Source organism: Desmodus rotundus, chromosome 12 (genome assembly GCF_022682495.2).
Source record: "Desmodus rotundus isolate HL8 chromosome 12, HLdesRot8A.1, whole genome shotgun sequence".
NCBI classification, from domain to species: Eukaryota; Metazoa; Chordata; class Mammalia; order Chiroptera; family Phyllostomidae; genus Desmodus; species Desmodus rotundus.
Window position 1 is genome coordinate 56,670,967 of NC_071398.1, and position 27,929 is coordinate 56,698,895.

At 48.4% G+C, this 27,929-nt stretch overlaps 1 protein-coding gene across 2 annotated transcripts; it reads right to left on the minus strand.

Moving 5' to 3' along the window:
• Window positions 1-242: 242 nt before the first annotated feature.
• On the minus strand, window positions 243-27,548 carry DPH5 (diphthamide biosynthesis 5). Of its 2 annotated transcripts, XM_024570442.4 has the most exons (8): window positions 27,397-27,546; window positions 27,029-27,186; window positions 21,914-22,038; window positions 17,853-17,961; window positions 9,159-9,279; window positions 3,999-4,038; window positions 2,267-2,370; window positions 243-939 (listed from the first exon to the last, which is right to left on the minus strand). In XM_024570442.4, the coding sequence occupies exons 2-8, from the start codon at window positions 27,161-27,163 to the stop codon at window positions 710-712; spliced, it is 864 nt and encodes a 287-aa protein (XP_024426210.1). In that variant the 5' UTR covers window positions 27,164-27,186; window positions 27,397-27,546; the 3' UTR covers window positions 243-709. The 2 variants fall into 2 exon arrangements, with proteins under 2 accessions (XP_024426210.1, XP_053771599.1); XM_053915624.2 differs by lacking the exons at window positions 243-939; window positions 2,267-2,370; window positions 3,999-4,038 and adding an exon at window positions 7,293-8,475 and having other exon boundaries at window positions 27,397-27,548.
• Window positions 27,549-27,929: the final 381 nt, after the last annotated feature.

Genomic DNA, 27,929 nt, shown 5'->3' on the forward strand with positions numbered 1-27,929 from the left:
GGAAGCGCTCAGAGTTACAGCGACCACACGAGTGTGTCACAGAGCTTTTCCTGCTGTGAGCGAAGAGAAAGTGCAAAGCTCTGTGCTCACAAGACAGTGAGTGGAGTGTCATGCACACCTGGTAAAAGGAACATGACTCTGGGCGCCTATACTGGGGATGCTGAGTTAAGTGGGATGACGGAGCTTGACTGATCGACCACTGCCTTCAAACTTAAATTTTTAAAACATTTATTTTGTAGTCAGTAAGTTTTCCATTTGTCAGCTTGGGTGTGAAAGTTGCTATTTAAAACCAAAGAGCAACAAGCCATGGCTGGCTGCACGTTTATAATTCGGCGATTACACAATATATAATATGAGCTCTGTGACTAGGGTGTCAGGTAGTAAGACAGATGTTTCAGAGGAAGTCACTCAGATCGGCATTCAGGGATGGGGACACGCCCCGCGCCCCGCCCATCTCTCAGATCCATGTATTCACCTACAAGCGTCCCAGCTTGGTCTGCTCCACATGTGCACCTCCAGAAAAATTGCCAGTAGCTGCACCTGCTGATGATGTCAGAGGGAAAGCTCCGGGCCCCAGGAGGCCGAGCATGGCTGACTCCAAATCTTTCTTCCCCGGCACTGGTTCCGTACTTACTAGACACACGGACCACCAGTCCTCTTTGTTAGAGATGCGCACCGGGGCCCAAATGAGCCTCCACGTCAGAGCCGTCTACGTGCGGGGCCCGTTGGTGCCTGGGGATGCCGGGCCGGCCTCTGGCACAGGAAACAGACTCAGCATCTCCGTCTCCAGCGGGTGCAGGCTGCCTCCGGTGATGATCAGGGAGTGCAGCGGGCCCCCCAAGTCCACGGTGCACATCTGCTGCAGGGTGCCGGCAGCGATTCGCTGGTCCTCGGCGCCAACCCGGGCGAGGCCAACGCACAGTGTGTCCTCGGTGAGAGCTACTCAAGGAAAAAAGATTCCGCCATTCAGTTCCGCAGACGCGCTGCTCTGCCCAACAGTCGAGCCAACGTTAGTACCAGGAGGGCAAGGAAGCCCCAGACACCTCACATGCCCTTGGCACTCTCTGAGGACCAACCATCTAAATTAAGGCGTTTCTAAATTGTTTGCACTGCCCGACTTTTTACCCTCTCAGGACACAAAGGCTGGCCTTAGTTTAAGTGTTTAGGATTTGATAAAGGCCGGTGTCCATGGTCTTTAACACCGTGTAGCGTTCATCTTTAAATAGTTTCTAAGTGAGCAGTGTCACTACACGCTTGCATGTTTACTAAGCTGCTTGGGATATGGTCACACTGACCACGCTATGCTGGAAAAACGGCCGAATTATCAGGTGAATACATGGATCTGAGTTTCTGCTTGGCCACCTAATCAGGTAGGTTTTTAAACAGGGGTTATGAGGGCTAGGATAACAGAGGCACAGCAGTGTTTAGTAGGCTACAGAGCCCTTACGAAATCATGGGCATTGTGACATCACTTATACTTTCAAGTTCGAAGTAACCAACTTCGTGAGCGTCAATACTGTCCGCTCTGGGGCGCCACCTTCCCGTGGCTCTGTTGCTGGCTGGGAAGGGGGCACGCAGGCCTGCGAGGGGCTCTGCGACGTCCTGGGATGAAACACCCTTGGAGATCACTGGCTTCCGGCCCTGAGGAAAGCCTCCTCATGAGAACAGGCCATGGTCACGGAGAACCTCTCTGTGCGTCTTTTCTGGTGCTCAAAGGCAGTCGGCACCTTAAAATGTAATGACTGGTTCATTTAAAAACCTCTCAGTAAATATTCACCGTCCACAAACATTTTATTATAAACTTTGCACCCTGTCTAGATTTTAGGAATACAAGGAAAAAATCCACTTGTCTCTATCCTGAAGAAAACCAGCCCAGGGCTCAGTGTGGAGAGTGAGAAAAAGCAGAATAAATACATTTTTGCAGGAAAAGCTCATCATAGAGTTCTGTAATTTATCAAAATAGTTATACTGTAACATACTTCAAATGTGACTTATAGTTAATTTGTGAAATAACCTCCCTTTCTGGAGTGGTAGTGACTTTACTGGAAAGAACTCCATTACTTCTCTTTCAGGACAGCTTTTGGCCTCGGAGATTTAAGGTAAGGCTGGAAAACAGTAACCACACCAGCACAGTGGATCCCGTGCCCGTGGTGGTGGCCCAGCTGTGTGCGTGTCTCCCGCCCCAGCATTCACACGTGGCAATGTGGCGGCAAGTGGGGGTGGGGGAGGGAGGCCAGTGAGAGAGCCCTGGGGGGGTCTTGGGTACCTGGTTCTTCTCCTCGTGCTCTCTGGTTTTCAACAATCTCCAGGAGCTGCCAGGCTGCTTGGTTTACGGTCATGTAGCGAGCAGGTTCGTAGATCTTCCTTCCCCTGGAAGCAGAACACCAGGTGCCGCTGGTCTTAGGCGTGAAATAACATCAGGCATATTAACGCAACGCTGCCCCAGGTACACTCAGGCCCCACACCTGTGTTCTCTCTGAGGCTGACCTGCGGCACCCCCAAGTACCCACTGAAGCACGGGTCCAGTGGTTTCCCTTCAGTTTCTTGGGCTTTTTTCATGGTTTTACTTCACCTGCCCTGTGATCTCAATGAAACGCTGGCAGAAACAAAAGTCTAACAGTTACCTGACCTCAAAGGAACACCTGAGGCAAAAGTACTTCAAGATGAGTGGCAGTGTGCTCTGTGTCCTGGCTCAGTCAGGTTCTGTAGTATTCACTTTCATGGCCATGTTCAAACCGCAAATTCCTCTCTTCACTTCCTCCTCTTAGAAAGTAAACTGCAGGGTAAACCACTGAAAATCTTGGAGGGGAAGATGCGTTTACGTCTGTGGGACCGAAAAGCCAACAGCGTTCGCCCAGTGATCGCGATAAAAACAGAGCTTGCGCAACTCATCAAACAGGTCATATAGACTATTTTCGGACTTTCAAAACAACTCTTATGTCAGACTGTCCAAGAGAAAGATAATGCAGGCCACAGGCATAATTTTAAATTTTCTAGAAGCCACATTAACAAAAGTTTTAAAAAGGGCAAAATTTTAATAATATTTAACCCAATGTATCCAAAACATTATACTTCAACATTTACTCCTATAAAAATCATTAAAGAGGTTGCTTTTGTCCCAAGTCTGTGAAATGTCATATGGTTTATGCTTATGGTGCATCTTGACCCAAATGTGAAGTGTTCACTGGAAATCCTTGGTCGGTATTTCGGCTTCATAAAGTTCATGGTTGTAAAAGTAGATTTACACATTGAAGTTGTTCTGCATCTACTTAAGAGTTTTCCAGTAACTAAGATACTAGTTTTATTTATTTATTTTTATATTTTATTTCTTCTTAGAGAGGGGAAGGGAGGGAGAAAGAGAAACATCAAGTGTGGTTGCCTCTCACACGTCCCCTACTGGGGACCTGGCCCACGACCCAGGCATGTGTGCCGAATGGGAACTGAACTGGTGACCCTTTGGTTCGCAGGTTGGCACTCAATCCACTGAGCCACACCAGCCAGGGCTAATTTTAAATTAATTAAAATGAAATGATAAATTCAGTTCCTCAGTGACATTAGCCATATTTCAAGTGCTCATCAGTCACTTGGATGCTGCTTCTCCAAGCGAAAAAGGATTATGACTCATTATGCATGTGAGAAAAATAAGGCCCGGAAATGGAAGTAACCTGCCCAAGAGCCATGACCAGAGGCAGACTTGGGACTCAAACCATGTCTCCCGACTTCCGACTGTCCCCTCAATCCACAAACACCGACTGGGCGCCTGCCCAGCACCAACCATGGTGCTCAGTAATGAACCCAGAGTCCAGTGCCATTTCTGCTCTATCACACTTCCCCACTTCTTATCATTTCCATCTTTTCACAAGATTGAAAGCATTTAATTATGAACTGTAATAAAAGCTGGTTTCCTACAATCTTTAGAACTGCCGTCATTGAAGCAGAATTTATTGAATTGCTCAAGGAATTAAAATAGATGGAGGTGTTCTCAGAGTCAGACTTACTTGATGAGATTTTCCAAAGACTGCTCCTTGACTCTGATGTCTGCGGGAAGTAAAAAATAGTTCTCTTTTAATGTAATTAATCACTGTTTCCAAAATCCTTTGCGTAAACCCAAGTTTTGGGGAAACGTTCTTCCCAAGTATTTCGGCACTTTGTTATGAAAATACATGGAATGGAAGCCTGGGGCTGAGTAAAGGTAACTAGTTAGGAAACAAACATGAGGTTGGCCGAGAGTGTCCTGAAAGGACCGAATTTCCTCTGGGAGGAGAAGACACCGGAAGGAGTTAGGTACACACTGGCAGGTTCAGCACCTAACAGCTGACCAGCATCTTCGCGTCCATTTCCCCTGGCTGGGGTCTGTGCTAACCCAAGGGGCAGGTCATGTTATGTTCCCATCCGAGACTGTTTCTCAGGCACCAGGAGGTAAATCTCAGTGTCTGTAACACACGTAGAAAGGAGCCCTTACTACGTCAGGAAAAAGACGTTTGCCTTCTCACGGATGGTAGGACGTGCCCCTGCTGACTTGCGAAGAAACACTTTCACATCACACAGTCAGACGTCAGCAGGCCTCCCCCAGCAGGAAGGCCAGGCGTGGGGACGCCCTGGGGCCAGGACGCACAGCATCTGCTCTCATAATGCCCGGAGGTCCAACCATCTCAAATATTGGACCCTCTGCCCTGGAGCCCTCAGCCTGGCTAGCTGGTAAAAGGTGAAAAAGGCAGAAGCCTGCTCCATCCTCAGAGGAACTCAGTGCTCGGCAGCAACAGCTGCTTCCTGCTCCACACACTCAAAGCCAGCGGGTCAGCCAGAGTTTGTGTTTGCAAAAATAAATGCAGGGCAACAAGCGGCCTCGCTGATAGGCTTCCACCGCTCTTCTCAGTGATTACACAAGTTTTTTTTAGAAAGGATACTACAGAAAATACGGCAGAGATTAACCCCGTCTGTGTATTTCTAAGTGTTCCCTGGCACCAGTGGTGAAAGTATTTTTCTGGTTTGAAATGGCAGCGTTTGAGATTTCCACTAATCTGGACGTGCAGGGAAAGTGTGTCTGTCACCGAAAACGTGGCCTCCAGTGCCATTGGTCCTGCACGTCCACTTAGGTCTCTTCAAGTGACAGCTGAAAGGCTCTTCAAAATTCAACACAGGTATTATTAATTCATTCACCTGGAGCTTATAAAATGTTATGTGCAATAGTAAAGTTTGTAATTTAATATTTCCATTTTTAAAAACTTTTAAAATAATATGCTCCACAGTAGCGATTTTTCAACCTTTTTGATCTCGTGGCACTCATAAACTAATTACTAAAATTGTGCAGCACACCCCAAAATAGATCATCTATTTTGCCGATCTGACAAAAAAATAGGTATAATTTTGAATTAGTCACACTGGAAGGCTATTGTTGTGTTGGCTGTTGTCATTTCTTTGATCTGACAATTTAAGGGAAAAGATGGCAGTGTCCCTGAATAAGGTCAGGTGACGCATGTTCTAAAAATTCTCGTGGCACACCAGCTGAACATCTTACCTTTTGCGACAGCATGGATGGACCTGGACAGCGTTATGCTAGGTGAAATAAGCCTGTCCAAGAAAGACAAGCACCATGTGATCTCACTCATATGTGGAACCTAATGAACAGAATAAACTAACAAAACAGAAGAACTCAGAGGTACAGAGGACAGACTCACAGCTGTCACAGGGAGGAGGTGGGGGTTGGGTGAAAAAGGTGATGGGATTAGCAAAAGGAAAAAACACCTCAGAGCCAGACAACAGCGTGGTGCTGAGCAGAAGGGAAGGGGGTGGGGGAAGCAGAGGAGGGTGAAGGGTGATAAATGGCGGCAGAACGAGACTTGACCTGGGGTGGTGAACACACAATCTAATGTATGCATGTGATACATTGTAGAATTGCACACCAGAAACCTATGTAATTTTATCAGTCACCCCAATAAATTCAATTAAAAAATCGCTGCTCCACAGCACTGTATATTAAAAATGAGGAGGACCGGGGGACTTTCTACAGGTGTGTGCTTTGTAATCAAACAGAGCGAATTCACCTGAGCCCAGGCGGGTCTCACAGTCTTTCCCTGGGCGTGTCCTAGGCCATACTCACTCCTCTCCTGCTGCGAGGTAGTGCGTAGGCTTCTCCTGTTCCTCTCGGAACCCCGGGCCAGTGATATGCAGAGTCCCCACTGGGCACTCCACAAAGGTCTTCTGAGTGACGTGCCCACCTGCCAGCCCACCTCAACTCCCCACCGGGAAGGAGTGTTGAACCCCAACTCCTTCGTAAGGCCTTAGTTGTTCTTGGAAACATCTCTACAACTAGTGCTAAATTTTCCTATCTCTAATTCCATCCTACACATCTGTCTTATCTTTCCAAATCAGTGTTAAGTTCTCTGGGGTTTCCTGCGGTGTGCGTGCTTCGGTCCCCACAGGGTTGGGCCCACAGGCAGCGGTTGATAAACACGCACTGACTTAAATGATAAGGCTCCGGATGGCTGAATGATAAGAACTGTGGTTGGAGGATTTGGCATCAGGGAATCTTCTACTTCACACCTTGTTCCTGTTTTTGTTAATGCATAGAGAGAGAGATTGTTTAACTTTGTTTGTCTTTTCCCAGGAAAGCCGAGAAAAGTGGCAGCTCTTAGAAAGGGAGTTCAAAAGCCAAAATTCTGGCCTGTCCTTCCTGCCTCCCCGCACAATAGAGCTTAACTGTTCTTTTGGCCTTTCCTGTACACGAGTCAGTTCCAGCTGGATTTCCAAACCCCGAGGGCAGGGCCCACGTCTAACACTAACGCTTCCTTAGGGCTCCGAAAGAACCGAAAGAACCGACCCACGGCCTGCGTGGCGCGGAGAGCGAATGAGCACTCAATACACACCTGTGATCTGATTTTCTCACTGCTTTTCCAGAGCCTCCCAAAAGAGAAATGCTACCCTTCTGCCCTCCCCCATTTTTTTATGGCTATGTGGAGAAGTTTGCGGTAGCCTCCCTCTCATGCCTCTTGTCTCTTGTTCTGCTTTAAAAACTCTCAAGGTTCGGTTGTGAAGCACTCGGGGAGGACACACCCAGTATCCGAGCTCCCGTGAGCCCACGTTTTCAACCTCTCAGCGGCCGCAGACTCGACTACGAAAAGGTAAGACTGGTCTCTTTCCACACGGGAAACCCGAGGACAAAACTTAAGTAGTACACCGCACTGACAATAAGCTAAAATAAGAAACCATGGCATACCAGCTGAGTGTGGGATATAGGCATAAGCCAAAAAAAAAAAAAAAGAAAAAGAAAATAGCGAGAGAAGCGTTCATGGGCTGACCTCAACATTGAATTTATTAGGTGCCCACGTGACTGGAGGAGAAGGAATGTGTTCTGGCCGGAACTGAATAAAGTAGTAACAGTTAAAGACTTTCTGTCTGAGAAAATAAACTAAAAAACCCTCAAGCAATTAACTTCCATAAATATTTATTCTATGCTGTGCCAGACCTCTAGACATTAGAGAGCAAACAGGGAAGAAAACCAGCAAATTAATTGAACCATTCAGACGGGTGGTAGGACTACAAAAATAAACAAAGTAAAACAAGGTAACGGGAAAGGGACTCCCCAGGGAGAGAGTGTGTATGGCACGAGGTTAGGCAAAGTTTTACTCAGACCAGGCGTCGGCAAACTTCTCCAGAAAAAGGCCAGAGAGTGAGTATCTGAGGTTCTCGGGGCCCCAGGTCGGAGGGACAGCTGCGTGCCGCCGCCACGGTGGCACAGGAGGAAGGGCAACCGTCACCTACAGAGCGGCAGCCGGAGGACTTGATCGCAGGCACAGCTTCCTAACTACGGGAGATGTTATCTCCCACTTCCACCCCCTAGAAACACCCACCACGGGTAAGACTTGCTCTAAGCTCTTGCAGGAAACGAGGCTGCTGACTGGGCACTGCCAGCGCACACACCATGTGTTATGGGGTTACTGAGAGGTGGCTGTTACCCAGCCGGCCTGAATGCTTTTGGCAAATGGGAGTCTTTCCTGATGGATATCTGTGCTCCCTGCAGAGGCCGGAACCACAGTTCTCTCTCTGCCTGTCACCTCGGCCTGTCTGGTGGCTCCAGCGTCACTACGGCAGTGCAGTTCCGCGTGTGGCCCCAGGGCCGGTGCCATCCCCTGAGCGCGCTGTGACTGGGCCCGCGGACTGACCACAGGGCCGAGAGTGGGCGCTGGCAAACACTCAGAGCAAGCTGACGTCGGTACCGGAGATCAGAAAGTTAAAAACGTGCACCGCCTGCTCCTTCAGCGGCGCAGCCGATGGAGCTGCTCGGAACAGCTCCATGGGACAGGGCGGCCACTCCCGCTGGCGGACACGAAGCAAAGGTCAGCGGCCCGCTCCGTCTGGCTGGCAAGGAGGAGCCCTGGGATTCACCCTCTGATCGGGACACGAGTGCCACTTCGCAATCACCAGGGGCGCCGGTAACCTCCGTCCTGTCCGTCAGCCACAGGCGGAGCTCTGATGCTAGTATGCAGACAACACGCACCGTCACAGCAGGGGCTGAAGGCCCCCGTGACCCACCCAGGACAGTCCTGATGCGCATGCGGAACCACACCGCCCACGTCCTTCAGAGCAGCACCTGTGCCGTCACCGCCGTTGCCAAGGACGGCGGCCAGGCTTTCTCTCCGCACCAGGCAGGCACAGGGTTTGGACAGCAGGATACGGTGGGGACAGCGTGAACACAGGCTGCCTGGATTCTATCAGTGCTGCCATCAGGAGGCTGGGTGGCAGTGAGACAAAGGCTTCTGCCTCTGGGCCCCAACTCCACCTGTAAACCAGGCGTCAGCAAGAGGGCCTCCAGGGCGTGTCAGACCCCCACCTGTGACTCTGCCAGTCCTGCAATGCAGTGGCCAAGGGCTCCCCTTGGAAGGCCCGGCCCCAAGCCAGGTAGGGACGGATGCTCCATGCCGGCGTACTGAGCTACAGTGAACTGACGAGACCTGGGGGACCAAGGTGGGGACACGAGGACTGGCCCATGGTGACTGGAGCAGGAAATGTATGTCTCCCGAGAGAGAGAATGGGAAAGCGCTGGCATGCCCAGAGCCCCGGCCGTGGCCATGGCTACCGCTGGCTAGCTCCCCGCAGGTCACTAGGTCAAGGTGAGAACAGCTCGACAACCCCACCCTGTGACTAAGGGGCGCCCTTACCCAGTAAGCACAGCGTGTGCATGCCGTTCTGCCTGTTCCTCTTCACTTTGTCAAAGAAGCTCTCCGGTTTCCAGGTGTCTGTCCAAAACACAATGGACACCGTCTCTCCAAACCTGTACAGCTAGAAAGAGCACAGCCGTTAATTAACGACGGGACAGTTCACTGAGTGCTATTTTATAGATAGCAACCAAAATGAAAAGTAGGAAGCAGACTCGAGATGGGTCGGGGATCGAAGCTGTCCCAAAAAGGAAAAGGCAACAAGGTTCTCCTGGCCCAGAGCAGCTGGCACACTCTGAGGCTTCTCGTATCCACGTTCGGTTCGGCGATGTGGTGCCCAGGTCATGGCTCAGCTGTGAGGCTGCTGAAAGTACCAAATCCAAGGAACCTCATAGGAAACAACTAATGCGGGACGTCCGAGCAGTCAGTGGGGCTCACAGTCACCATCGTGACACTTTCTTAACAGATGAGACCGCTGGGCTCATGGAGAACACATGGCTGGTGGTCCCTAGCTCGTGAGTAGAGCAGCAGCTGGGACCAAGGTCGGAGGAAGCACTCCCTCCACCCTGTCCCTCAGGAAAAGCCACACAGGGCACACTGTCCCAGCCCCTCCCACAACCTTGAACTTTTACCCTCTGTCCGTCCCCTCACTGCAGAGTCTAATGAGGGGGCCTTTCGCCCCCCACCGACCGTCACACAACCAAGAACTCGGTTCCTGTTTGCATCTAGCGGCTACACAGTTCACTTCAGTGAGTCCACCACAAAGCTTATGCTGAGAAAACCTGGCTTTGGACTCTGGTCCTGCAACTTGGTGGCTGTGTGGCATACTCTTTCCAAGTCACTGACTGTAGACCAGGAAGTGGTCACACACTGTCCTTCCTGCCCACGGGCTGGGAGGATGGAGCGACATGGAAAACGCTGTTCAAACTGGGCTGCGCTGTGCCAGTGTGACCGCTCAGCGCACTGTGTGCCCAGGACATTTTACTTTCTGCGGTCTGAAAGGTGGGGAGACGTGACACGAACGTTGTTACAGGGGGGCGGGTGAGTTCTTTCAGTTTAAACAGCACTCGGAGGGACTGATAACGGGGCTGGGAACCCCCAGATGCTGGACGTCACCTCGGGTCCTCCACCACGGACTGCCTGGGCCTGGAACCATGGGGTGACTTCAGGACCCAACCTTTCTAAGCCCCATGTTCTTCATCTGAAAAATGAAGAAACTGGGCCGGAGAGGGGGCTGGCATCACAGGCTTCTCAGACCTGTTTTCGGAAGCTGCACGAGGGGGACGCGGGAGGCAGACGGGAAGGAGACAGAGAAGCTGGCCCTTCAAGGCCCTCTGCCCCTCCCACCCCAGAGCTCAGCTGTTCCTGACTTTTATATACCAAGGTCTTAAAAACTGTAACTGTTACTCCTGACAGCGACTAGGCATTCCCAAGAAGGTTGCTCGTGTTCCTCGTGTGGCCACCACCTGCGATTTACCTACCTGTGGGCTTATTTCCAAGTCCATTTGGAAACTGTCTGGAAGGTAATTCCCCGGAAAATCACAGATCGGTGCACAAAGCCCCTGTAACACCCAAAGTCAGAGACAAAATCTTCCTGCTACACGTAACTGTTCCAGCACGAAACGCCTGCAGAGCGTCCCTAGGCGGGGTTCTCGGAACCCGTCCACCGCGCGATGTGAGGGACCCTGCCCTACTGAGGGCACAAGGACCCAGTACAGATCTCGAGCTCCACGTGTGGGTTACGGCCCTGGTTCTCACCATCTGGGTGGTCAAGGACGAGCCAAGTGACCTCCCGGACTTTCTGCTGGAAAAATGGGTGCGGTGGCCCTAAACCTAATAACATGGCTTTTTAAGGGTTAAAATGACAAAGCGTACGTAGAGCCAAATGCCTGGCACACAGTAAAGACTCGATAAATGTTGGGGGTCTGATGGTGTAACAAAGCAATGTTTATAATGACGAGGTGAAGAGGTTCGGAAAGGCTGTGTCCTGCTATAACCCAACTGCTTTCCCTGTTGGAGGGCTCTCAAAAATATTACTGAGTATTTGAGATGATGCTTATGGTTTCATTCTGACAAGTTCAGCTGCTTATGTTCTAAAGAGAATTTTTGGCACCCCTGATCAGATTTTGAAATATACTGCTCTATAAAAAAAGCTTCAAGGAAAAACAAAGTTAAAGAAATTTGTATGTGCAGTTGTATGTGAACACTTCAAAGGGGTCTTCAACATTTTAAGAGTCATGGAGGTAAATTCCTCCTTCAGGAAGAAAGGGTCAGGCCATTTAAGAGAGAACCGAGATGCCAGTCATAGAAAAACACTGGCTGGACCCCTCCGTGCACAAGCACCTCTGAATTGCCCGACGTGGGGGATCCAAGGAGCCCCCTCCCAGTACCCCTTCCCAGGACCCTGATCCACAGGCTGTGGCCATTCCCGTGCCGTCAAACTTCTCCAGTGAGTTCTGGAACGTTATGCAAACAGTTTCACCAGTGCGACGCCTGGGCCCCAAAGAACAGGGGGGCCGGCCTTTGCGTTGCACAAGCCAGCGCTTACCAGCAAGCTGTGCAAAGCAACTGCAGCAACATCCCAGCGCCGAGCACAGGGCTGCAGAAGCCCGGGCACTGGCCGGCTGGGAGCGACCTCTGCACTGTGACCCCTCGCCCCCAGACATCCTGGGCGCAAATCCAAACGCACAGGCCACAGACAGAGCTGTTTCCTAACAGCTGTTGGCCAGTGCACGCTTCTCGTTCATTTGTTTTAACCGGGAGTAAGTTATACAGAAACAGTGTAACTGCATATTGGATCTTGTTTTTATCTATTTGAAGACAAAAACGCAACTCAAAATGAGCCATTTAATTATCTGGTTAGAGTGAGAAGATTCACAAGTAAGACAAACACTGGGCAGCAGATACTCTTGATCAAAGATGAGACCTAGGGTATGTATCTAGGAGTCCAGCGTTTCCCCCCTTAGCCCCTGAAGGAGCCTTCTGAAGACAGAGGATGCACGCAGGTCTCCAGGGGAGGGAGACCGAGGCGGCGGCAGCGGCGCGGCGGGGAGGACTGCGGTGCTGGGGAAAAGGGAACAGCAGTGGGGAGTCGTGGGCAATGTTTAGAATGGCATTGAGCAATGTACCTGGAAGTGGCTGTTGCCCGACTGGCCCTTCCTGACAGGTGACCATGTGCCAGTTCCCGTCAGTGCCAGCTCTACCCACTCCTTCCCCGAAGAGCCCTCGGCACCACCTGCCTGAGCACTGCCAGCGGTCTCCCAAGCACCCCGCTGCTGCTGCGTCTCCCCATTTCAGAAGCACGGGTGTTGCGTGAGCTCCGCTTCACCGTCAGGTTCTAATGCTTGTTACTTTACATGCCAGTGAGACTGTTTCGTCATGGTTCAGTTAAACATCTCTTCTCTGTGGAGGGAAAAATTAGTACATTTGACTTGCTAAGCACACTATTAAGCCCCCTATGTAGCTCACATACATGATACATATAAGTACATCATGTATATTCTACACCAGATCAGTCAAGTCTGAAATGAAGAACGCTGGGCCAGCAGAGTTGGCGGGAAGCGCCACAAAGCTGTGTCATCACAAGTTACTGTAACTTTCTATACAGAGCACTGCATGCTGCTTACCATCGATGCAACGCTGCTTTCTGCTGGCCCTAGAAAGGTCGTGCACAGGGCCTCACACGAGGGACAGAAAGTGAATGACCACGTAGACAGAAGACGACAAGGTGTATGTTCTCACACATACGTCAGTGAGTGAGTCCACGTGGGAGTCAAATGAAAGGACTGTAATTCCACAGACAAGACCCAGCTTGGGGGAACAAGTAATTGAACAAACAAGCATTCGACCCAGCAGAGACTGGGTACTTGTCACATGGCGATTCTGTGTGCGGCCCCGCAACAGAGCGCAGGGAAGATGGGGCAGCGCGCGAACCGAGGCACCTGCGACTCGGGGAACGTGCACACGGGCAAGGGAGTGTTCTGTACAGGACGGGATTTACCAGGAGAAGACTGGCACGACTGGATCTACCAAAACAACAAACAAACAACCCTGTAAAGTGGAAAAGAATGTAAGGTCACTATTAAAATAGTGATTAGAAGTTATAGTGAAAATGGAAAGGAAGAAAGTTTTCTAATATGCCCATTATCTAGCGGGTGGTCGAAATTAATTCTGAAGAAACTAAAAGAGCAGAGAGTTTATTAGCTGGGTTACATTGCCTCTAAGGTTACATTGCCTCGTATACTTACTGCCTAGTTTAGCAGTAAGTTCTTTGTTCTAGGCTAGGCTTTATCCTTCCCATGTTAGTCCTGGACAATGATAAAACCATTTTAATGCTTCAGACAACTAACAGAACTACCCAGCATGCTGATCATCACAAGTAGAAGTGTTTTACAGAAACAGAGGGACATGTGGCAATAGTCGAGGTCACTTAGGCAAGTGCAGAGAGTAGAAGCATTTCATGACGACAGAATTTCAGAGCCTTACCCTGAAGTCAACTGCAACAGCTAGCACAAGTTTTTATTTCCCTTTAAAATGTTTTATTGTTTTATTGATTTATTTATTTTTAATTTTTATTGTTATTCAATTACAGTTGTATGCCTTTTCTCCCCATCCCTCCACCCCACCCCAGCTGAACCCTCCTCCCTCCCCCACCTCCACCCTCCCCCTTGGTTTTGCCCATGTGTCCTTTATAGTAGTTCCTGTAATCCCCTCTTCCCACTGTCCCCACCCCACTCCCCCCTGGCAACTGCTAGACTGTTCCCAACCTCAATCTCTATGGTTGTATTTTGTTTGCTTTTTTCTTCTATTGATTATGTTCCTGTTAAAGGTGAGATCATATGGTATTTGTCCCTCACCGCCTGGCTTATTTCACTTAGCATAATGCTCTCCAGTTCCATCCATACTGTTGCAAAGGGTATAAGCTCCTTCTTTCTCTCTGCTGCATAGAATTCCATCGTGTAAATATACCATAGTTTCTGGATCCACTCGTTTGCTGATGGGCACTTAGGTTGCTTCCAGTACTTGGCTATTGTAAATTGTGCTGCTATGAACGTTGGGGTGCACAGGTTCTTTTGGATGGGTGTTTCAATGTTCTTAGGGTATAATCCCAGCAGCGGAATTGCTGGGTCAAAGGGGAGTTCCATTTTTAGTTTTCTGAGGAAATTCCATACTGTTTTCCACAGTGGCCTCACCAGTCTGCATTCCTAAAATGTTTTATTGTAATTACAGAAGCCGTCAATGCCAAATTACGTGCACTGTATTATTTTCTGCATTATTCTCTATCCCATCCTCAAGGTTAACACAGCCCGTGATATCTCATTCATTCTTCCGACGGCCTCTGCTCTGCGAGCAGGTGTCGCCATTGAGCAACCCGCAGGAACCTGGGAGCTTTTTCCTGGGCACTGACGCGTCATTCAGGGCCCGCCAGTGAGTCTGCGCCGTTTCAGTTGCTCCTTCCGCAGCAAGTCAGCTTGCACTCGTCCGCACACACTTTCAAAGCATCACAGACACTGGAGACGGGAAAGGCCTGTCCACTCCGCAGCAGACGCATGCACAACAGGTCCCTGTCCGTTCATGCCACTTTAATGATGCTTGCTGCTAATAACCACAATTGCTGTTTATGTTATGTGGATTCATCCTAAAACCAGTTAGGATGTATTTTTTTTAAAGCAACATTTCTTTTCCAAACGGGAGCCGGGGCTTGGACAGGAACGGCACCGTACCAAAGCTAACACAAGGAAGCTAAGGTTTCAGTTCAGTTCAACCCACATCTCTGAGCTGCACGCCTGCAAGGCAGGAACCTCACTGGGGGTTTTGAGAGGCGGGCACAGAGAACCCGGAGCCCTGCCCGCGTGCCCGTCCCCCACAAAGGTGTTTGTGACAGGGAAGGCGGGTCGCTGTTACCATCATCCCTAGAAAAGTGCAAGAGAACATGTAACAAGGACTCATTTGTTTTTGAAATGAAAGCACCCGGCGCCAAATTCTGACTTTTAAGGGGGCGCTGAAACATCAACGTTTGCCATTAAAATGTTTGCTTGTAAGTACAGAACGAGGCAGTGCCGATGACGGCGTGCGTCTAGGAACTGAGACGGCTGGAAGGAAGGGTGAGCACGATGCCCACGGACCGCGTCTGAGACAAGGGCACCTGAGCAAAGAACCAGATTGGGCACAGCCAGAGGGCTCAGCACAGAGACGAGCACGCACACTCTCCGCACAGGGGGTCAAGTCCGCAGGCAGGCCACGTCTTTGAACAGGTCAGGCTATCAGTGGGAACGCTAATTAGCCACACGAAATAACCATCAGAAACACAGACTGCCAGTCAGGAATACACTTATGGGGACAAGATAGAATGTTTTAAATGAGGATTGTCTCAAGAAATAAATAAATAAATAAATAAAATCAGAAAACCTGGAATTACATGTAGGGAAAACTGGTAGTTCCAGCCACAGTGTGGATGGATAAAGGACCCGCCACCCAGCATCTTAGTACTGTTGACACTTAATACCACACAGCACAGCCGGGGATGATGCTGCTGCACCCAGGGCCGCCCAGGGCCACCGGAGGGAGTGAGGCCCTCGCCGGACGGCCAGACAACTACAGACCCCCGACCTCCAGGGCCCGGCAGAGAGGATTCTGCCTCCGCATTCCTTCCACAGAAGTGCGTGCATGTGCAGACAGGGAAGGTGCTAACGCCCACTTGTGACTGGGAGGAGTGAGAGCGCAGTTTTTACAGAAATCACAGCTCCCCGGTCTCACCAAATGGTCCCGTTCCAACCTCCTGTCACCACATTCTTACGAAAGAATCCATGTACTCGATCACAGAAGTGATTAGCTATTAATAATAAATACCACACAAACAAGCATTTTAGAATTTGTACTTTCCTCTTGTAATTTGGACTGCCTGACTCAGAATATACACAAAACAAGTGTTGAGTAAAAAGACTAAAAGGGAATACACCAAACTGGTAACTCACGATTGCCTCCAGGTGGGGGGCTATCAACAGTTCTGTTTTTATTTTTTTCTTTATGCTTACTGTACTTCCTTAATTTTATGTAAGTATATATGTCATTTATTATCAAGGAAAAAAGCTATTTTTTTATAAAGGCTCTTCTAAAGCAGAGAGGGGTAAACGGTAAAGCTGCTAAATGCTTAACCTGAATAACTCAGGAGAAGGACAGCTTTGGTCTTTGGTGGATTGAGAAAAATGCCTGACTTCTCACCAGCGTTACGTCTGAATATAATCAACTTGCCTGGCCCTGGACAAATACATATCTTTTCTTTATTAGAAAAATCCTCATAATACAAGGAATACAAGTGTTAGAAATACTTGTTACTTAGAAATTTCAAGTAATACTTGAAAGTACACGCTTCTAATATTTCAATTTTGAAAAAAACCCTAAAATTAACTCAGTGAAAATTTGAGTATCTCAGGTAACCTTTGCCTGAAGTTGGGAAACAGCCAACCTCTTCTCTTCCAAACCTGCAGGATACCAGAGCTTCTCCAGTCAAGAAGTCTATGTTTTTAGTGCCAAAACTCTTTCCCAAACGCACTTAAATGGAATGTCGACAGTTAAAGATGGTGACTGGGGGACACTTCCCTCCATTCAACGTACTCTAACACAGAAATGTTGGAAGGGGTTTAAAGTATAAAAAACTTGAATTGGCAAGGTTTTTGGTAAGGATGCATTTTCATAGAACACAAAAGAGCCAAATTCTTGCCAACTTAAATGCGGCAACTAAGAGCTAGTGGCGAACACTGAAAGGCGAATCATTTATACCTTTCTGCTGGTCCTTCAGCCACAGGCGATAATGCTGCTGAGGTGACTGGCCCAGAGCAACCGATTAAGTGAGGCCACTCTTCCTGGGCACCGCAGAAAATACAGCCCCTCTGAAGATGCAGATACAGCTTGGGTCCCATATGCCAATGTATCTTCTTGTTGGGGATCCCTCCTTACATCACACATTCCAGGAATGCACGTTGGAAACTGCCTTATTTCTCCTAAGATGTACACCCTGCCCCCCACTATTGTATCTGAAAAAGGCATGTGTCTTAACAACCAATGAAGTCTTAAAACCACTGTTGGCCGTGAGTCGTCATCATGGGCCATATTTGTGAATATCAGAACACAAACACAAAACTTGCAAAATGAATGTCAACATCTTGGAAGGAAATCCTGGAAACGGTTACAGAGCGCGCTTTGAGCCGCTCAGAACCAAGGCTGTTGGGTTGAAAATAACTCACTTTACACGTCAATAACCACGAAGGTGGCTTACAAGCCTCCTTCCACTGGGCGCTGGCTCTTTTACAGACTAAGAAACGCTGCCGCACGGTGCCCTGGTGGCGCAGAGAATAACGCCGTATGGACAAGCAACTCAGGGAATGTAAAAACGCTCATGGGATACTTACCTGACCTAGTTAGATTACATTTCCTTTCCTCGTGTGCATGCACAAACTGATGTAACATTGAAATCTTTCTCTAGTCAATTTCAGCGCTCTATTCCAATGAGGGGAAATCTAAGTTACAGAAAAACTTACTATAAAAATTTTACTATTAAACAAATTTAGTGCACACAAAGGTAGTGTAAAAATAATACTGCCTTACAGTTCATGAACTAGAATAAAATCTCCTCACAGTCTGTAAAAAGGTAAAACACTTCTGTTAAGTACCCCTAAAACACCTTCACGGCGGCGTTACCTGTAAGCCGCAGCAGCCCACGGCGTTCATTATGGAGGCGTTGTGGACGACTCGGTAAGGGATCCCCAGCTTCGTGGCCCGCAGGACCAGATCGCTGTGTGTGGTGGCCCTGGAGCGAGAAAAGGTCGCGCTGGATTAAGGTCACCGACACTGGCTTTCATTTCTCGAGTTCACGTTAATGACAGGGTCAAGGGCACTGCTTTCCTCCGTTTCTGGGCTTTCTGGCAGTGCTGAGCTGCAGTCGGACAACACCCTTGGAGCAGCCTTGGCGGGACGAAGGGCAGCACTTGGCAAACGTTCCAGCCTCAGGGCCCAAACTGTGGCGCAGCTAGACCTACTTCTTGACTCCTGCCCTGTTTGGAGGGCTTCGTTTTTGAGTGTGAACCCAGCGTGCAGAACACACCAGATGTCTTCACAGCCCACCACAGCCCGTCTGTCTTTGTCTTATCTTTAGAGTTCTAACTGATAGGCTCCTAGCTGGATGTCACACCTGTGTAGCCGGTGTGTCACTCACAACTGCCTTCCTGTGTGCGGTCAGTGTGTGTGTGTACATTCTGCCTCTTGTGTCCTGACTGGGAATGGAACCAGCCACCTTTCGGCTCACAGGCCGGGATCCACCCCGGCCAAGGCTGAGCTAAATCGAATGACTCTAATTACACAGCCTGCAGTGGGGAGAGGATGATGTCAGTATACACACAGAGACGAGCAATGCAGCGCCACATCCATTCAGAGCTGCCTATGAAAGAGGCCTCCCCACCCCGCCCGCCCCGAGAACCCCAGGCCCCGCTGGGAGAGCAGCATCAGCACGTTTGGGAAGGGCTGGCTGGTGCATACCAAGTAGGAGGATCAAGGGCTGCCACCCCAGGAGGCCGTCACAGGCAGATTAACAAATGCCCACCGGGGAAGCCTGTTTCTAATCATACACATACAATAAAAACTGGTATGAAAACCATTCATGTGATTCAGAGTGAGCTTTCAAAAAATAGTACAGATGCCGGTTGTAAAAAGTGTTTGTAGTATCACCAGCAACAGAATTTCACTACCTAACACTAAGATGAAGGAAAACAGACTCACGTACTCGGTGGGCTATTTCAATAGACGAGCGGAAAGAAAATCTGGTTTAAAACCGTATCTCTGTATCACGAGTTCATTTAAAATGACCAGATGTGGTTGGTGTACTATGAAGATTTAATGAGCTGGCAAAGTGATTTGACTTTGTGAAACTGACATGTGATTAAATAAGCCCCTCAGATCTCTGCTATAAAAATTTGGGACAAAATTGGTTATTTTATCACAATTACCTAGATTATATTGCTGTCACGAAAAGGAAAAAGCTGGTTTGAAACACAGACCGAAACCATCACACCGAGCACTCCCTCCAGCCCGGGGCCGGGAAAACGCTTCATTTACGGAGACTGGACGAGAGGGTGTGTGTGTGCAAAGACAAACGCAATGATTTCCAGGCGTGTGGCTCTATTACAATCACACTGACACACACACGATTGTGGATAGAGCTATGCGCCCAGAAATAGTGATAAATTTATCTTACTATGCTTGTTGCTTGGAATTGCTATGAGGCAATTTCAAGAGGAGAATCAAGAACGTTTTGATTGGCGGCAAGAGTAAAATGAAGACTGTCACGGCGGCCAACTGGAACATGTAAGACTTGGCACGTTCATTTAAACTTTATTTCATAATAAACCTCGTTCGCGGATACCGTACGGCCACACTTGGCGGAGGTGTGATGACGGGAAAACCCACCGACATCTGCAACGACACGGTGCAGCCAACGTTCCTGTGAACCCCACAAGCACCGCGGACCGGTGCCATCCTTTGGAGAACTGATTTGACAATACGTGCTTGAAATGTCCATGTTCGAAACTTCTGACTTTTCTTTATCGCTATTATAAACCTGTTTTGGAGAATCCACCCCAAGAAAATAATCCAAAGTGGGAGGAGAGGAAAAGAATCAGATGCATTAATCCGTACACGGCAGCTTTCACCACGCTGGAGGGTGAGCGGGCTGGTGATGACAAAGCAGGCGTTCACTGGGCAGGGATGAGGTGCCGGCCTTGTTCAGCTGCGTCTCGCGGAGGGAAACAACCCTTATGCGTCTCAGTGTACGTGACTTAGGTCCCTGCTGTATGTCCTGCACTTGCAGTGCGGTGTGCCAATTTCACCTCGATAAAACTGGGACGAAAGAGAAGAAAGGAGGGAAGGAAGGGAGAACAGGGAAGGACGGCGGTTTCCAGGAGACAGCACGAGCAGACACATGGGGACGGACCCAGTGAAAGGCACAGCCGTACAGTCGGGCTCTGGCGGGTCACAAAGAAGAGTGGCCAAAGGAAAGAGTGGCCAGACTGGGCCTCATTTTCTCACATCCTGGCCTTCTCCCTTCCGTGGGCTCAGTGCAGGCATGTCGCAGCTGGAAGGAAGGGCAGGTTGGACAGGGTTTTTCACGTCTGGCCAGTGATGGAGCTAATAATGTTCTCATTTTGAGCCCTTCAAACTGTGGTTTTACAAATACGAACTTGACCCCAGCACAGGCAATGAGGGAAGGGTCTGGACCACGCACGGGCTCCCTAGCACGTTAAACTCGTTCGTGTATGAGAAGGAGAGCGTGGGCTAGGTGAAGAGTGGCAGCCGGAACGGAGAGCAGTGAAAAGATACAAAAACCTCGGTAAAACAAGTCGCCAGCAGTGCTTCTCAAGCGAACAGTATTTTCTTGCGTTCGGAACAGGCTGGGAACAACAGCTTTGTAAAGTGCACAGGAAATACCACAACACACAAGCTCCAAACTGGTACGAGTGTGCTCAGCAGAGGTGGACTCCTTTTGTAAAGTGCTACCCAAGTTTCATTCCGGACATCTGTTGTTCCCTCCCAGGGACCAGGGGGTGTACGGGCCGCCCCAGCCTGCAGCCCTCACCAGGGGCAGCTCTGGCTCACGGGCTTCGTCAGTGACCGGATGCCATGAGTCAGAGACCTCGAGGTCACGTGTTCGGGTGACTGCAGGAATGTGGTGCCACGGAGCTGGGATCTGGGTGAGGCGGAGGACACCACAGGCAACATGGATGTTCTGGCAGAGTCACGGTGACGGTGAGGAAATCCTGCCCGAGTTCTAGACGTTTTATACAGAGGATTTGTTATTACCCTTCTTGTATGTTATTGTTTTATGGCTAAAAAAGGGGGAAGACAGGTACTTCCTTTGGAGGAAGACTGACTTTTACAGAAATTGGTGTCAGAGGCTAAAATAAACTATTTAAATCTTTGTAAGTGTATGATACTCCACTGCTATTTGCAACCAAGTTGCATGAAGATACGCAACCCCTGGCACATCACACTGACATAAACCACTTTCTTTCCGACAGACACATGCACACGCAGCTCCATTCTTTTGAAAAAACCCTTGGTGGTGAGCTCACAGGGCTTCAGTTGTCAGCACGTTCCTTCAATCTGTGAAATACATCTCAGGTCACGAGCTGGGGACAGAGAACTCTCCCGTTTGGCTTGACATCAGAGACGGATGACGCCCAACCAGAACAAGTGGGAAGCCCGTCTTCTTAGTGACAGGAGGACCAGGGCTCCCGATGTACATGAGAAACTGAAATCTGAGGCTTGACAGATGATAGATTCAAGGCAAGGAAAGTGGTGGCAATATTGCTAAATATTGGATGAAGAAGAAAGAAAAAAATGCCTAGACAGAGGAAGCAGAAGATGCTTGCAGCTTACCTGCCAGACAAAGGGCAGGTGCGGCGCTTGATACGGCCACACACCTGTTTAACAGTGACACACGCTCAGGGGTTTGATGCTGGAAGTGACCTTCTACAAGGCACTTGTCAACAACAGAGGCGATACACAGGATCACATTCTTGTCAAGCAGCTTTTCTACATCAACATCAAAGATACTGAAACTACAACATTTTAGACAGAGCCTGTGTAAACCGAGTCCCTCATCAAAACCTGGTGAGGAGAAGGTTTTAAATGTAACAGAATGACTCTTATTGACTTAAAAAAAAAGAAAAGTAAATACAACTGAAACTCAAATATCTGCTTTGACTTACCCAAAGGGGTCCCCAACCACGAGGAATGCAACATCACTGGTATCGGCATCCTTTAAAATACCATCTGCTTCTTGCTCCACTTCTTCTCTATCAGCCAGAATCAGTTCTCTTCCATAGAACTCTTCCTATAGACATAATGCCCATATCCAAATGAGACAGCAGGTGACTCACACACACACACACACACACAATCTTTGGGGCTGGTGTAATCTTGGCAACCGTCCAAACACAGACCACTCCTAGAACTCATCAGTGAACTAGCAGTCTATATGATGTTGTCATTCAACTCTGTCTTTGGGGCAATCTTAATATCCCAAGAGGAGGTAGATTTCTTAGCATCTGAGGCTTTTTGCATTTTAATTTTATCTCGAAATTTGGGTCCAACAGATGAGGCAGAACATTGCAGGATGAATAGAGAATATGTACCTATGCATACATAGTAATACAGGATAAATGTGTTAAAACAGTAATTATAAATGTGCATGGTAGTTTGGGTTGTATTAAATTTTCCACGGGAAAATCCATGGGACCCTGGCTAAAATAAAAGATACCATCAACGAGACAAGGAGAGAAAATTAAGATGCAGTTGTTTATAGAAGCAGCAAACATTTCTGTATAATCACAGAGGAGACTAATTTAAAACTGTTTCCTATTTCCCGCTAAGAAAGGGAGAGTGGCAGCGGAGGAGGAGTTTTGATACATAGGAAGCCTGCATGCAAAGTGCTCTGGGAACCCATCCCCTGCAGCCAGCTCTGGAGAACAAACTCAGGGGCTGCCCTGCCCTGCCCTGCCCAGGAGGGACAGGGCCCAGGTGAGGAAAGGGCCCGGGGGCTGGTGGTTGTGTTGTAGTGGTTACAGCTACTACCAAGGGCCAAGAATCCTACAGCTGATTTCCTGTGGTGTAATACAATTCAAATATAGTCCAAGTGGATGCACAGCTCAATAATACTATTTCCTACCCACCGAGGAGGACCGCTGTATGGAAGATGCCTGGTACTTGGTCTGTGGAGCAAGTGACTAAGGGAACAAATGCGTGTGAAGACAAAGGCTATCATTGCGAGTGTGACTGACATTATTTCCCAAGGCCTAACTCGAATCTGTTTCTCAGAGGTGGAAAAAGATCCTTTCCTTTTCTCTGTGATTCTTAGAGACAGTGTTCCAGAAGTTCCCCACGACAAGGACATTTTTACGGATGAAAAATGTTCTCTTTATTTTCATCTTTACCATACAGTTTCTTAATCATCAACTCTTATATACCTTTAATTTTACGAACCCAGACAACTTAATAGTTGCAGAACACTTATATTCACATTCAAGAGACCACAAATATTACTGAGAAATGAAGGAAATGATGGTTTTTTCCTGAACTTTTAAAGATCAAGAAGCCCCCCACTGCTAGCTTAATGCTAGCAGCAACCCTATCCAGTGTTTTATAAGTGACTCAAGAACAGAAAACCTCCTCTCCAAGACTTCTTCACACATTCCTCCACATTTATCACTTATACTAACTTAAGAAATATTTCATTATCTAATTGAGACAATAAAACATTTTTTTAAATCTCCTTTAAAGAGAAACACAAACACCTCAATACGATCACAAGGCTGATCCTCTTGAAAAAATATTTAAGAAAGAGAAGATAGCTCAGGCTGGTGTGGCTCAGTGGATTGAGTGCCGACTTGCAAATCAAGGGGCTGCCGGTTCGATTCCAGGTCTAGCGCACATGTCTGAGTTGTGGACCAGGTCCCTGGTGGGGGGCATGCGAGAGGCAACCACACATTGATGTTTCTCTCCTTCTCTTTCTCCCTCTCTTCCCCTCTCTAAAAAAGTAAATAAAAATCTTAAAAAAAAAAAAAGAAAGATAGCAAAAGCAGTAGAGAGACTGGTATTACATTATTTTAAATTTACCTTATTTATTTGTTTATTCACTTGAGGAACAGTTCTTTTTTTCCTAATTTATTGGGTGACAATGGTAAATAAAATCATGCAGGTTTCAGGTGCACAACACTTCATCGGCACACTGTGTGGCATGTTCACCACCCCGAGTTCCTGTCCATCATCATTTATCCCCCCATCCCCTCCTCCACCTCTCCCCACCCACCCTGCCCCCGGCAATCAGACAAATATTTCTCATGCACAGCCTCTGTGCCAAACCCTATGCTTGATGCTGGGGAACAGTGGTCAGGATTTTAAACTTATATTGTATACGACCCAATGACTGAGTAGCCGACTGTGGTAAAATCTCAGCCCTGGTCTTCTCCATTCATGAGAAGGAAGATAAAACTAAAAATTCACTCTTGGCTTTAAGTTGGCAAGTTTTGTATAGGGGGGACGGGGTAAAAACTGTAAGTTAAAATTACTTTTGGGTATTTCTGGAAAGATACGCAAGAAATTAGTAATGACTGCATCCAGGAAGGGGTACTGGGATAGAAATCTTTCCACGTACAGACCTTTACTATCCTTTGAATTTTAACCATTTCACGTATTATTATCTAGTCAAGAAGCAGAAGAGTAGAGACTCAAAATAGTATATAGAAACAAATCAGAACACAAAAACCTAAAAAAAAAAAAACCCCAAACAAAAAAACCCCCTAACATTTAAAGATGAAATAGACAAGTCAGGAGCTTACGCGGGGGACTGAGAGAAATGGAAAAGTAGAAGTAAAACCCAGAGGAAGTCGCGTCTTGAATGCCAGATTCAAGGAGCGGTCAACTGCGTCGAAAGAGGTAGAGCAGATACGCACTGAGAGCTGTCCTCTGGAGTTTGCGGCTTCCAAATAGTTGGTCAGCAAACAGAAATATTTCAGAACAATGGAAGTCAGCCTGTAGGGCTGAGACAGGAGTAGAAATGGGGACCCTAAAAGTATCTGCTTTTTCAAAAAGCTTTGGGAAAATAAACGCGAGTAACTGTTGGAAAGGAGGCTTAAAAGAGGAGAGTTTTCAGAGTGGACTGTATAGGACTATGGTCAGGCCCCGGGTGGAAGGATGTCAATGCAGATTGACCATAAGAAAGAAAGAATAATTGCTGGGAGGTGAGGTTCCAGAAAAAGGGGGAGAAAGACGTTGGCCAAACACACATCTTGATGGAATCCATCTTCAACAGGAAGAGAGCCTCATGTCACAAGTCATTTTCTAAGGCTGGAGGGAGGACAGGTTCAGATTTAGGGTAAAGGACAAATGGGAAATGTTAATAAAGGCCACAGCTGACAGCCTCAGTCTTCTCAGTGCGAGGTCCCTTACTGTCCTCTTCTCTGTCCCTCCAAGGTCAACCCACAGCAGGTCCACAGGACCAGGAAATAGTGGGCTGGCATCCAGGAGAAGTAGGTTAGGAAGAAAAGAGAGGGAGCAGACGCACCGGGAGAAAATGGAAGTGATTTCAGTTATGCTCAAGAATGAGTAGAGTGAATTTGGGCTCCTCGTCTCCATGCTTGCGCTCACAATTCTTTCTCCTTCAGCAAGGAGTGCTCTTCTTCTTCCCCTTATCAAATCTTGTGTATAATACTGATACTTGTAATAACTCACTTACACTGGCCTCGCTCTGGGGTTGGGCTCTGTTCTAAACTTATGGAGTTCAGGAGTTCATTCAGTCTTTACCACGATACGACACAGGCGCTGTATTTATCCCTGTTACAGATAAGAAGAGCACAGAGAAGCTAAGTGACTGCCCGCATCACAGAACCTTAGGTGACTGCAAAACATCATACGTGTTCCAAGGGCGCACAGCCTGGTAGAGCGCAGCGACCTCTGCTCTCTGCAGGTAGCTGGGGACCCCAAAGTTAGTCCCCTTTAGCCATTTGCCCTGAAGAGCTGTGTAAATATTACCATCTTCTGTTTGGACCATGTTGTAAACAAAGCAGAACAAAACCACTAGGATGCATTATTTTAAAACACAGCTCAAATGCCGTCTGTTCCATAGTAGTCCCTGACCATCATAGCATGAAGCGATCTCGTCTCTTACATGTATTCCAATGGTGATTAATAACTAGTTAATTATTTAACATGAGGCAGTGTCTATTACTTAGTTGATGAGAGCAAGAATGTGGACTTAAATAAGATCATCTAAATTTTTTCCGGCAATATAATTTAATAGTTTCCCCCTTCCAGTGCCATTGTGAATTATTACTTAAATCCCCCATTATTATTTACGGTTTCCTGGGGAGAATACAGATACATCGTGAACCACTTGTGAACAAAGACCATAACTTACATCTCTGTGTAATGCACTTGGGTACATTACACCGAAGGCGTGTAAGGTCATGCTTTATCCACAAAAACCGCCTAAAGAAGTCCATTTGTATATACCAAAGCGAAACTTTTTCCTGGACTCACCGGCTCTAGTTTCCTGAACTTTTCTGCCTGTGGGGCTATGAATCTGAGAGGACAGAGGCCTTGGAATTCTCTAGGTCACCGTTTTGTTTGGAAGACTTGAGAAACTAGGCAATCCCCAAATTCCCTCCTTCCTCCTCTAACTTGCTCATTGGTCTTTTCATCTTAATTTACACTGTACTTGGTGTTTGATTATGAACCTGAACTTAACCCCTCCTCCAAAATTTAATGAGCCTTTAATGACCGCCAACTCTGACATGTGATACACCAACAAATGCACCTCCCAGAATCACTCAGTACACACAGTTTGGGTATAAGATGTCTGTTTAAAAGTAGGACCTCTCTGGAGAGATACAGGCAGAAAGGCATCACCATTCCCTACAGAAATACTTCAAAGACGGAAGCTCTCAGCTTGGTTTCTGAATATATACCCAACTCATTAAGGCTGTTGTCAGCCCCTCATTAGCCTTCAACTCAGAGAGGATTTCTTGGCTATCTCATGAAATAGGGGATTTTGGTAACTATCCCCAGGAGTGTAAAATAACTTCCCTTTCCTATTTACTGGAGAAAGCCAGCACATAAGACTTGTGAGCCCAATGCACACTCTCATTTCCTACGTCACTTGGCTGGTGCAAGATTTCCATTCTCGTTCTCCCCAAATGCTTAAGAAGCAGGGGATGCATTTTAAAGGGTTTGAAAAGCAGACCTGTCATTTCGGGTCTGTTTAGTGTAAGGAAAATCGACTGCTGGGCAGCTTCATCCCGGGAGGCTGCAGACCCCCAGGCACCTACCAGGGCTTCCTTCCCCACAGTCAGGACAGACGTGTAGGCTTCCAGGTACACACGGCTGCAGCGTCTCACAACCTCCAGGCCCTTGACTGTGATGTCCTTGGCATCGCCAAGGCCCAAGCCGATCAAGTAAAGCATTTCAGAGTCCAAGGGGAGGGAAGCTGCAGGAAAAATGAACAAGAACAGGTGTCAGCTACCCGAGGGCACTCGAAGTCTAGGGATGAACACGAAGATGAAAGCCAAGTAGCACCAGGAGGGACCGCAGGTCGCCAGGAGTGAGACCGGTGAATCTTTCTTCCAGCCTCACACGTAAGGATCGGAATAAATGCCCTTAAGCAACCCTGTCCCGTTTTCTCTCTTGTTACACAAACCTAGCAGCCGACAGTCCCCGGGGAGAGGCTAGGAGTCGGGGCCCCGTCCTCCCTAACTTGCAAAGTGCCGCGCTCCCGAGGCAGCAGCACCCGAAGGAGCGGATTCGTGCCTAGCGCGGACCTACGCGGCCGCTACACCGGCGGTGCCGCAAAACGCCGGCGCCTTTACGGCACTTTACGACGGCCTCCGTGCGGCGCGGAGCGGGTGAGCGGGGTGGGAGGCGGGTGCGGGCTGGACCGCAGGTGATTGTGCGGTTGCCGGGACGCAGAGGGTAGTCCGTTTAGAGCCCCCAGCGTGGCTTCTGGGGAAGGGAGAAGCCGGTGGCTTCGGCGTCCCCGACCTAGGACAGGGACGCGAGGGACCCTGTGCTCCTCCGGACCCCCGACGGGAGGGATCTCCGGGGTTTCCCCGGGGCAGAGTCCCTTCCCCGCTCGCGTCTCGCGGCCTGCCTCCCTGGTTGGGGTGTGCTCTTGGCACCGCCGGGAGCGTAGGCAGTCATTCCTCAGATTTGTCCCCGAGACCTGATTGGGAG

What these genes read in the sequence shown, in the direction of transcription:
- DPH5 (XM_024570442.4), bottom strand. Translation starts at nt 27,163, where the DNA reads ATGCTTTACTTGATCGGCTTGGGCCTTGGCGATGCCAAGGACATCACA. An exon ending in TGGGCTGCTGCGGCTTACAG is followed by an intron (nt 9,280 to 17,852) that starts GTAACGCCGCCG and finishes TGCTCTTTCTAG; the next exon opens with CTGTACAGGTTTGGAGAGAC. An exon ending in AGCACGAGGAGAAGAACCAG is followed by an intron (nt 940 to 2,266) that starts GTACCCAAGACC and finishes TTCCTTGAGTAG; the next exon opens with CTCTCACCGAGGACACACTG.